Source organism: Colobus angolensis, unplaced genomic scaffold, assembly GCF_000951035.1.
Source record: "Colobus angolensis palliatus isolate OR3802 unplaced genomic scaffold, Cang.pa_1.0 Scaffold172, whole genome shotgun sequence".
NCBI lineage: Eukaryota > Metazoa > Chordata > Mammalia > Primates > Cercopithecidae > Colobus > Colobus angolensis.
The window spans coordinates 2,141,826-2,153,852 of NW_012114844.1; the positions used below are offsets into that span (position 1 = coordinate 2,141,826).

At 47.0% G+C, this 12,027-nt stretch overlaps 1 protein-coding gene across 2 annotated transcripts in view; it reads right to left on the reverse strand.

Moving 5' to 3' along the window:
- Positions 1 to 12,027, reverse strand: part of ARNT2 (aryl-hydrocarbon receptor nuclear translocator 2) — a 162,781-nt gene that overhangs the window by 25,826 nt on the left and 124,928 nt on the right. For both annotated transcript variants that reach the window (XM_011938371.1, XM_011938373.1), the window contains 2 exons: positions 11,773 to 11,924; positions 747 to 819 (listed from right to left, as the gene is read on the reverse strand). In XM_011938371.1, coding sequence (XP_011793761.1) covers positions 747 to 819; positions 11,773 to 11,924 — 225 coding nt within the window. The remainder of the gene's footprint in view (positions 1 to 746; positions 820 to 11,772; positions 11,925 to 12,027) is intronic.

Sequence of the window (12,027 nt, forward strand, 5' to 3'; positions counted from 1 at the left end):
GTAAAACACAAGAGCAACTCATGCGTAAGGCACAGAGTGTGTGTCCCCAGAAGCCACCAGCTCTCCTTCATCAGAGCCCCTCCCTCTGGAATCACTGGCATTTGGGGCTGGAACATTTTATCAGGTGGGAAGCTTTTCTATATGTGAAAGCCAAGAACAGCCGGTGAGGGGGTTGGGGGCAGTGAACTGAAGGTCACAGGAAGGATAACAGAGTCACACTGATTACTTTCTTAGAGCGAGAAATGAACAACAATCAACTTACTCTAAATATCAGGAAAAGTGGACATCATGTGGAGATAGGAGAAGGAAAGGAGACAGAGCTGGTGAAGAGGGAGGCTCAGAGCATGACAGGAAGAGGCACATTGGAGAAGAAGGGGACACAGGCAGTGGCAGGGAAATGGCCAAGAAGCCAGGGGGCCCAAGGGGATCAGAAGCTGCTCTTGTTGGTCTCTGAGTACACTCATACTAGAGTTCACGCATGGTCCTCAGAAATGTCCTTCAGCCCTTGGGTTGACTATGGCCCCTGGTTCTTCACCTGGTACTCACACATTCTTCATGGCTCAGTTCTGTAGGGAGGAGTGATAGCAGCAGACCCCCAGGGGACCTGTAGGTCTGCTCTTTCCATTGTAGCATGTGGATGGGGCAATCCTTTGGGCTAAGGGGCTCAAGCTCAGGGCTGAATTGAGTCCCCCAGTCCACTGGGCTGGAGACAATTCCAACAGGGAAAGGGTTTTCCAGAAACTCACCTGGGATAAGTCGTATGATGACAATCCATCTCTCTGGTGCACTTCTAATTCTGCCTGCTGTTGCTGAAGTTGCCTGTGAAACAAGAAGACAACAAAGAGGGTCATGAAGAACAGAAGGGGTGACAATAGGGCTAAGCCAGGACTTTTCCCATACGTCAGAGGCAGAGTGGGTGATACCCGATGGATCTCTACATTGTTTTCCATTTTAAATTATTTTTATTTTATTTTTAATGTCCTAAATCCAGACTCCAGACATTGCATTTCATGTTTAGGCTACCACACTCAACTATTTAAGAAATCAATTTTGATGTGTGACTTCATTTTATGCAGAGTCAAAAGATACCACAGAACAAATATTTTAAGGCAAATTCAGAAAAGCAGTTGGGTTTAATGCCGAATGAAGCAGTTGGCTTCAGCTAACACTTAGCCATAAACGGGCGGATGTTTACATTATCTCATCCAATCCTCACACTATGCTTTCACAGTGGTTATTCTACCATCATATTAAAATTAAGAAACTGAAGTTCAAAGAGGTTAAGTGGTTGTCAAGGTCAGCCACCTGGCAAGTGGCTATGACAGAACAGAGCCAGGGTCTCTGACTCCAAAGGACTTTGCTGCCTGCTCCATTTGGGGAAGAAAAAGACTTGCTGGAGGAAATGGTGGCTTTAAGTTTAAAAACTGGGTTGTTTTCAAGAGAAAGTGAACTCTATAGCTCAGAGCCTAAAAATGGGGCAAATGACCGGATCCTCTTCAGTTGTAAATACCATTAAGAAGGACAGGCAAAAAATGATTAGTGGTACTATGCAATTCAAATTACTAACAGACATTACTCCCAGCCCAGCAATCAATTTAAAACATATGAACAGACAATTCAAGCAAAATAAATAAATAAATAAATAAAAGGACAAATATACATGTACTGTATGTACATATAATAACATATATATAATAGATATAATAAGCAAGTTAGGGAAACATTTTGCAATTAAAATAATCAAAATAAATGTAAATTAAAACACCTTTGAAGTATAATTTTTCAACTGCTAAGTCAATAAAATATGTTTCACATGGTGGCTTTGCATTGAAACTACCACGGTCACACGGTGTTGGGGAAGTGTTCATGGCACGACCTTTTCGGAAAACTATGGTGACACAGATGAGGGACTGTGGACTTGCTCACACTTTCACACTCTCCCAGGTGGTCATCCTGCTGCTGGTCTGTCGTAAGGAAATTATTCAGTGGAAGGAAGTAAGAGCTACCCATGCAAAGTTGACAGTAATCGGGAATGACTTTGTAAATCCTGCATATTAATTTCCTGAGTGACTATTCCACAGCACTGACAGCAACCACTGTGAAGATCGTCTAGAAACACAGGAAGGTATGATGAAAGGTGTGGAAAAGTTCAAGTGCAGCACAATATATTATGCACGCTGCAAATATGGCCACAGATATTATGTGGTTGAGCAAAATTTAACACCAAGAAAAACAATCTCTCAAGTGTCTGCATTAATTAGGAAGGTTATGTATGGATTTCCATTGTTTACTTCCAGTGTCTATTTTGAAATAAGAACGATCACAGGGGGTCTCCTCTGACATGTTCATGGTCCCACTTTTATCACCCATGGCTGTGTCCTGGACCGGGTGGTGGGGAACCCCCTGGAGGAACTGCAGACAGGCCACCTCCCTTCATCTGGGTCTGGGATGCAGGGAGGGCTGGCTAGATATTCTGTGGATAGGAAATGAGGGGAGAGTGGGAGAGGAAGCCTTTGTTATGTATGATGAGGAAGTGGCTGGTGGGGAGGGGCAGGTGTGGAAGGTGCTCCAGCTTCCTGGGGAGGAACCATCAGGAATGCATGGCTAGAACATTGTAACAAAACTGTAAACAAACTGTAACAAAAGCTCTAACAAAATTGTAACTGTCAGCAAAAGCACAGGCTTGGTGAGAATGTGGAGGCCCCCACCCAGGAAGAGGTGGTGTGTTTGGGGACTGTGGACGGAAGGCAGGGGTAACACCTGCACCCGCCCCTGTGCATTTGCCCCGGCCTCCTGCTAGATGCCTGCATTCATCCCAACTCACCTTAGGCACACAGTCACCTTGGAAGTGGGTTTTCTGTTTTTTTAATTCCCTTTCCACATGAGGAAACTGAGGCCCAGAGATGCTAGAGGTTTGCAGAAAATAGATGGCACCCTCAAAAGGGATGATTAAAGAAGGTTTAGGGAAGGGGCTACTTAACAGGTATGGCCATAAACGGACAGGTGTTTACATTATCTCATCCAATACCCACACTAAACTTTCAGAGTGGTTACTTTACCCTCATGTTAAAGTTAAGAAACTGAAGTTTAAAGAGGTTAAGTGGTTGTCAAGGTTGGCCAACTGGCAAGGGGCTATCACAGAACGGAGCCAAGGACTGATCTGATACTTCTGATTTCAAGGTGCTTTGCTGTCTGCCCCATTTGGGAAAGAAAAAGCTTTCATAGATGTTATACTAGGATGGTGAAGAGCCCCTAGGCTAGCAACAACAGGAAGCCATCATCATCCCTAGGGCCAAAGGGACAGAAGGAGTGAGCAGCTATCATGACCTGTGAGAGCCGTGGTGAGCAAGGCTGCCTAATACCTTTTCCTCTTCCGCTCTTGTTCCTTTGTCTCCAGTCAGTCCCTCCACTGGCCAAACTTAACCAGAACAGAGATCAAGGGATCCCATTTGGCCCTTTCCACAATGGTTAACTTCAATCTTCCTCCTAGGCAAACAGGTAAGGCAGAGGGTGCACCAATTGTGTGTGGTAGAAACACAACCACCAGGCTGGTAAGTGGTGAAGACTGAGCAAGACTAGATTTTCTCATTCCAAGTGTAGGCTGTTTGGATTACATAAAAGATGCATTGCTATTTGCTGACTCTTCTCAGCTCCTAAGAAACAAATGCACACAAGTGATCTGGTCCACAGCTCCTCTGATAACAGTAACCCCCGGTACATCATTTCTTTTGACAGGCAACTGGTCAGTCTCTGCTTGACTTTCTCTGCTAGAGAGTTCACTGCATTTTGGGGCAGCCTGCTCCATTTGCAGACAGAAATACTTATAAAAAGCATGACCCCTAAAGAACCCAAATGCACCTCCCTATAACATTCATCTGGGGAACAACTTCTGCCCCTGGAGAAACATAAAATAAGTTGGATTCTGTTTCTAAAGTCTTTTTCTCAGCATTACAAAAGATGTATGATCTGAACACCACTTCCTCCTCTGGCCATGACTTCTGTGCTGATGGCCCTGGTGTGTGTGTGTCCCCACCATAAAGGAAGGTCTCCTCGATGGGAACCCCAGTTGGAGGACCTGGCGAACATTCTGTTTCGAGTCCAGCCCAGAGGAGTCATTCATTCAGTGAACCGTACGGAACTCTATTGCCAGGCACCGGGACAGACCAACGACTTAGAACCCACAAGATCCCTGCCCTCATGGAACTGACAGTCTCCAGGGAAAGACACGCGTGGGCAAGCAATTACAGTGTGGTGAGTTAAGATGACGCCTCAGGATGAACAAGATTTATCAAAGGGTACAGTCTGCCTCCTAATGTCAGTGTGGGAGCCCAGATAAAAGGAAAAGGATAAAAGCAGAAGCACGTGATCTCCTACCAGGCAGTCTCAGCCCATGCTTGTTAGACCAGCAAAGTGGGAGCACTAGAAATAATTTTCCAAACAAATTGATATTCCAGAAATTGAAAAAGGAAACAATATTCAATAGAAAAAAAAGCATTCCTTTCTATACCTCCTTATTCTTACTTTATGACTTTTGTTTTGTTTTGCTTTGATTCACACCTTGGGGGCACCATCACCTTCCACTGAATGTAGGACTGATGGCCAATACTTTGTCAACATTTTCACATCTCTGCAGTATCCTCATTTCAGAGATAAAGCAACTGAGATGTAACAATGAAAGTGTAGATGTAAGTGTCCAGGGTGTGAACTAAGTATCCAGAGTAAAACAGTTACAATGTAAATGATGCATCCAGGGTGACATGGCTAGAATGTAATTGATGTGTAAAGGATGGGTGGCATGGCACGAATATGGAACACATGGGACTCAAACCCAAGTCTGTCTGGCTGGAGACCTTGCACAGTTTTTCCTCTGTCCTAAGCTGCTGCCCTAGCCCAAGAGACATACCCATGGCTATAACACAGACAGTTATTCCACGTCTCCCATTCCAGTACCTTGGGCATCTTGAGCCATAGGAAAGAGAAAAATCTGTTCCTTGGGACTTTGGTGGGGTTGAAGCAGTGAACTCCCCATTATGGCAGCAATCCATGAACCATTTTCTAACCCTTTCCCAGAGCCATAACTTCAACCCACAAACATTTTTCCAGGAAATGACAACCACTCCTACCTGCAACTCAGGCTGTGCCCAGCCCAGGCCCAGAATCTCGGAGACAGGATAGGATCACTGTGTGGAGTTGTGTAGCTGTGCCGCAGGTGCCTGGCTAAGGGGCAAAGTGGGGCGCAAACCCAGCCCTCTCCATTCACATACCTTGGTGCAGGTCTGTGTTTGGGGAGGGCCCATGTTTCTAATGTGCATAAAGGCCATGATAAGGGGTCTTGGTATTAGGCTGGGGGATTGCTTTCAGTTCTGTTCCTCTTTGGGCTCCTAGACCAGAAAAAGCTCCTTTCACTGGGAAGCAGAAAATCGGGTCGCAGGTATGGCTGGCAAATCCCCAGGACCCTAACCACTCTGGCTCTGTGGTTGGAACATCAGCATCTCCATCCCACAACCTTTGGGTTTCTGCTTCCATAGCTGAGCATGTGTGGAAGAGAAAGTGCTGACCTGCAGGCTGCCCCACCCTGAGAAGAGCCCTGGGGAGTTTTCTCAGACATTTCACGGCAATGGTATAAAAATAAACCTTGGTGTGCTTGCAAATTCCAGAGAAGGAGAAAGCAGGGCTGCTCAGGAGAAAACTGACTGACAGCACATGCGAGGGAAGTGGGTTCCTACCGCAGCCAGTGCTGCCCTCCATTAGCTGGGCTACAATGGCTGAGGAGTAGAAAGTGAATGCTTCAAGCCCGGCTTCCTGTCGGCGAGGTGCAGGAGGCTGGGCAGATGCTGTCAATTTTCCCTCATGCTCCCTGGACAGGGGTTTTTACTCAGCCTAAGTGAGTAAGAAGGCATGAAGTGGGCATTCCGAGGTCACTGGAATCATGTCCCTGGGAGTAACTGGAAGCACGCTGGGAGGCGTCTGGGGACGGAGGCTAATATCCATCCTGGTTGGGCACCATCTGCATGTCTATTGTGAAACACTCGAAATGCTTATTACAGGGTTTGGAATTGATTTGATCAGGGCCAGAGAGCAGCATGGTCCAGTCATGCATGTGTGTGCATGCACACGTGTGTGTGTTAGAGCTCGCTTCCTGGTCATGTGGATTGGCTCAGCAGGGGCCTGATGGAAGGCAGGGGAGATGGTCAGTAAGACCGATGATCACTTTTGAGGGGGCAAAGGCCTCAACCAAGGCAGTGCCAAAGAGGCAGAGAAGGAGATGCTCTAGAGAGAATCCCAGTTGGAACCAGGGGCTCTGGTTCTGTGCCAGGTTGCCTGTTGAGGTGAATGAGAGGGAGGGATCCAGGATAGCTCCCAGATCTAGGGTTTGGTGACTGGGTGTTTCAGGCCCTTACTGCTTCTATGCTCTGCAGAGAACAGGAATGCAGTCTTTCCTTTGACTTCTTTTGTACCCACCCCTATGCTCCACCACCTGCCTAGGACCAACCAGGTGGCCACTGCTAAGCATGACAAAGGAGACATGATGGTGGGTCAGCTCAAGAGAGACTCAATCGTGATTCTGGGCATGGTGGGGTTTTAAAAACACATGCACGCGCACACACACACACACACACACACACACACACACACACACACACGAGCCAACAGGTGTGGTTATGACAACATTGGAACAATGCTATGACAGGAAAGAGGACTTGGCCTGAACAGACGCAAAGAGATAACTTCAGATCACTTCCCTAAAAAGATGTCAGAAATGAAGAAAGCACAGCAGCTAGGTTGTGCCTAAGTAAAAACACTGAAATGACTCAAGCTAAGAAACAGCCCCAAAAGAGAGTTGGCCCCCAGTGCCAAGGCACGTTTCAAAACTGTGGTATGTGACCAGTATGTTAAATCAGTCTGGGTTTTTCTGGACTTCATTCCATATTTGATGGAGCAGGAGAAAATGCAAGGGTGATAAAGAGGTCTTCTTTGTAGTAACTTTACACAAATGTTCGACATTAAACACTCAATTTCTCCAGGAAGTTTCTTTCGGATGCTTTTGACTGAAAGCAACCAAGCTTGCAAATTGTCCACACTTCACCCTCACCATCCCCTTCCCTCAGCACAGAGCATTTAAGGATCTTTCCATAACAAGTCTGCCTACTGCTGGCAAAGTCTCGCCTCACAAATTCAAAAACAGCTAGCCAGTTCACATTCATGGTTGTCACTGCCCTCTACCGTCCACAGAAAACTTTTTCAACCGACTTCACCAATACAGGACCTTTCAGTTCAGAGACACAGACTGAGGATTCTGGTGTAACTATGTCCTGAGGGGGCATCCTGATCCATGTAACCTCACAAGCTGCAACAGCAACTTTCCGGAGGAACTACGTAGGCCAAACCCTACACAAGATGGGCTTTTCTGTTTTCTCAGTGCTGCCTGACTTTCAGGAAAAGAAAGCAAAACCTCAGCCCCAAGGGTGGTTTTCATAGGGGGATATTTACTTTTCTTGCAAGCCCCACTGCAGTGCTACCTCCTGGGGATGCTTTCTCTGAGGCCCGAGGGGAAGTATTTATTCTCTGCCCCCACTGCATTTTACCTGTCCCTCCCGTCTGCCCCTTCTTACGTTCTCCATGTTATTGGAGCTCAAGTCTTAGCTTGGAGTGACTGGAGCAAGGGGCCATGACAGGAGACGTGAGCCTGGGACAAAGCTGTGGCTTGAACAGATGCTAAGCAGATCCAGGCTGGCATTTAAAGCTATGGCTTGAACAGATGCTAAGCAGATCCAGGCTGGCATTTTCCTCCTCCTCTCCCTTTGGGGCTCCCACTGCCCTGCACCTGGCTCCTTCAGGTCAGTGGGCACACGCTGTTACCCTGTCTCAAGAGCTCCTGAAAGGCCCTTGCCCAGCACCCTCCATAACCCACCTGTCGAACAAAGAAAGCACCATGGAATCCTGAGCCCTGCTTACTTTTACTCCCATTTCTCAAGCGTCCCTATTTTCTTCAAGGCTGGGCCACATATGAGCCTGGCACTGGTGGTACCTCTCTGCTTCCTAAGTAAAGAAGAACCACGCTTTTCCCATGTTGGGAGAAGTGAGACAATAAAACATCCTTAATTTGGCCAAGCTAACTGAGTTTCACCAGATAAAATCAGAATAGAAAATAGTAAAATAGTATTATCTTTTTGCATACCTGGAACTATGATTTAGTACATTTGTTCCTGCTCTATTTACAACCAAGAAAGTCTTGACTAGAAGGCAAAGGTAAAAAAAAGAATCAGAGCATCAAGTCAGCCAAGGATGACATTAAGAAAGAGGAGCTGGTTGGACAGAGTTTGGGGAGAATGACCAGTGAGAACAGGTTATTTCATGTGGGTTATCAGAGGCTTCTGGGAAAACAATTTCAACACCTTCAGGGCAAAAGCAAGGCTGTAAGGGGCTAAGAATAGATGAATGGTGAAGAAGGAGGTTCCCACAGACACGTCTGGCAGGGCCAGGTGGGAGGGGAGCTTTGGTGGGTTGGCCTCACAGGGATTCTCCAAGATCAGCAAGTCAGGTGTCTATGTGAAGGCCCGAGAAGGAGCCAACCAGGAGGATGAGACAAGAAAGGAGAGTCATGGGAGTCCAGGGACGTGCAGGGAGATGAAGAAGGTGCAGGGTTTGGCCCTGGAAGGAGGAGGCTTTGCCCCTGCTAAGAGCCGGAAATGGAGGAGGGCATTGAGATAGATACACTCATGAACAGGAAGAGAATCACCAGGAGGGTCCTGGTGTCTCTGGTTGTTGGAAGGCAAGGTGATCTGCCCGGAGTTAGAGGAAGAAGGCAGGCAGGGCATTTAGGAGACCAAACATAATCAAGGGCTGCAGGCAAGAACTGGCCCAAGAAACTGCCAAGTCGCTGCAAAGGGTGGTAGGGTTGCGTTGCTGCTGCTGCTGACAATCACAGTGATAGCTACTGCAGACCACATTAACCGGGGCCGACTCAGTCTGCTATCATAGTAGAGTGCTTCATATGCAGTAGCTCCATGGAGAATCTGCAGAATAATTCTATGATTCTGGGCCAGTAGTTCTGTCATTCTCCCCATTTTACAGATGAAGCAACTGAGGCTTAGAAAGAATAGGTGACTTGCCCAGTTGGGAGCTGGGGTTGGAATCCAAGTCATCATCTAATTAAACTAAAGAGCTTCTCCACAGAAAAACAAACAAACACAACAACAACAAAACTATCACTAGAGTAAACAGATAACCTACAGAATGGGAGAAAATATTTGCCAACTATGCATTTGACAAAGAAATAATATCCAGAATCCACAAGGAATTTAAATTAATCAATGAGGAAACAACAAAGCCCATTAAAAAGTGGGCAAAAGGCATGAACAAGATACTTCTCAAAAGAAGTCATAGAAGCAGCCAACAAACAGATGAATAAAATACTGATTGCTAATCACCAGAGAAATGCAAATCAAAACCACAATGAGATACCATCTCACACCAGTTACAATGGCTATTATTAAAAAGTCAAAAAATAACAGATGTTGCGAAGGTTGCAGAGAAAAGAGAATGTTTACACACTGATGATGGGAATGTAAATTAGTTCAGCCACTGTGGAAAGCAGTCTGGAGATTTCTCAAGGAACTAAAAACAGAATTACCAGTCAATCCAGCAATCCCATTACTGCATTGCTGGGTATATACTCAAAGGAAAATAAATTGTTCTACCAAAAAGACGCTTGGACTTGCAGGTTCATTGCAACACTATTCATAATAGCAAAGACCAGGTGCTCATCAATGGTGGGCTGAATAAAGAAAATGTGGGCTGGGCACGGTGGCTCACACCTGTAATCCCAGTACTTTGGGAGGCCAAAGCAGGCAGATTGCCTGATTGCAGGAGTTTGAGACCAGTCTGGGAAACACGGCAAAACCCCATCTCTGCTAAAAATACAAGAAATCAGCTGGGCGTGGTGGTGCGTGCCTATAGTCCCAGCTACTCGGGAGGCTGAGGTGGGAGAATCACCTGAGCTCAGGAAGTTAAGGCTGTAATGAGCCCAGATAGTGCCACTGCACTCCAGCCTAGGTGATGGAGTGAGATTCTGTTTCAAAAAAAAAGAGAAGAAGAAAATGTGGTATATAAATGCCACAAAATATGCAGCCATTAAAAAGAACAAAACCATGTCCTTTGCAGCAACATGGATGCAGCTGGAATCCATTATCCTAAGTGAATTAATGCCAAATCAAAAAACCAAATACCATGTGTTCTCACCTGTAAGTGGGAACTAAACATTGGGTACTCACAGACATAAAGATGGGAATGATAGATACTGGGGGGACTACTAGAGAAGGAGGGTGAGAGGGAGGCAAGGGTTGAAAAACCATCTATTGGGAACTATGTTCACTCCTTGGGTGATGGATTCAACTGAAGTCCAAGCCTCAGCATCATGCAATATATCCATGTAACAAACCTGCATATGTACCCCCTGAATCTAAAATTTAAAAAAAATTCCAGGTCATTGGCCCCCTGAGGCATCTTGCATGGACTCGTCTGTCCAGCTCTGTGACTACTGGCCCAGGAGCAGGGTAGAGGCTGAGGACTCAGAGGGTGGTGTTGCCTGGAAAGAAGTTTACTTTGTGGGGCCCAGATGGGAACTCCCAAATCCAAGGGGCTCAGGGACAGCAACAGAGGGCAGAGCCAGGCAAGTTCTGAGAGTGCCAGCAGGCGGTGATGACCACCTGGAGGCTTCAGAATTCCAGGGAGGCTACCAAGAAAGGATGTCAGCAGATGAGGAAGAGGAGGTGGTAGGGTTGGAAACAGGTCCCCCAACCGAGTGCTGAACCAGGGAAAATGGTGGATGCTGGTGCCACTGACTATGATGGCGAGACATGGGGACAGTTTTCCAGATGCCAGCCTCATCTCACACCCTTGCATGCTACAGTCCTCCCGACACACTGGCCATGGCTTCCACATGCTTGCATTTGCTTGGACATCCTTTTGTCCAAATGCCTTTGTGTTGGTTTCTTGGCCTTGTATATCCTTGAGATTAAATGCAGAGGAGGTATGACCTGTTCAAGGTCATGCTCACTGTGCTGGAAGTTGAACCCAGTGTCTGGCCTGTAGCTTGACTTCATTTAATCTTTACAGCAACCTTAGAGGGAGGTGAAGAGAGGAAGTGACTTTTTCAAGGTTGCACAGCCAGGAAGTGGTGGGGTCAAGGTCTGCTAACATGTATGGAACACAGGAGTGATGACTCCAGCAGAGATCTTGGGCTCCTCGGGCCCTGGGCAGGGAGGAATGCTTCCACAGCTGGGCAGCAGGGAAATCATGTGTCCTTGAGGTGCCTACACCCAGGCCACCTGTCCCATTCCCTAAAGCTGTCAAGAGGCTCAGCCTCACTTCCTCCACCCCTGGCTGCAGTAGGACCAAGAAACCAGGCACAAGCAGCTGCTGCAACAAGGAGCAACACGGGAGGGCCCAGCAGAGCTCCATTTGGCTGGGTTCCATGCTCAGGGGGAAGAAAAGAGGAACAGAAACTGGAGCACCTTGCACTGAAGGGAAGAGAGTGTCATCATCATCACTCGTTCTTTTCTTTCTCACAAATCAGGAGGGAAATGAGAAGGAGGAACATGGGAGGGAGACAGTGATGGGGACCTACAGCCTCCTCTGTTCTTAATCCTGCAGGGATTTTCAGCTGCAGGGAGAGCCGTCAGGGAGAAAAGAGCTCCAAATAAAATTGCCAGCTCTGGACCCAAGCAAGCACATGTGGATTCTAGGAGAGGGAAACAGTGGAGTACATACTTGACGTTGGTGTTGGTGCAGATGATGTACTCAATCTCATCAGAATAGGGATTCTGGAATGTGAAGCTGCTGGTGCGGATCAACATCCACTCCCGGTTCTTGGTGCGAAATCGATACATGACCGACAGTACTTGGCCTTTCAGCTTAACCACCTGAGAAAACATTTGGAGAAGGAAGTCAGCAGGAGGAAGGATGGTGCCAAACGGGAGGAGGGAGAGGCTGCAGGCAGTGGGGTTGTGGCGGGGGACAGCAGGA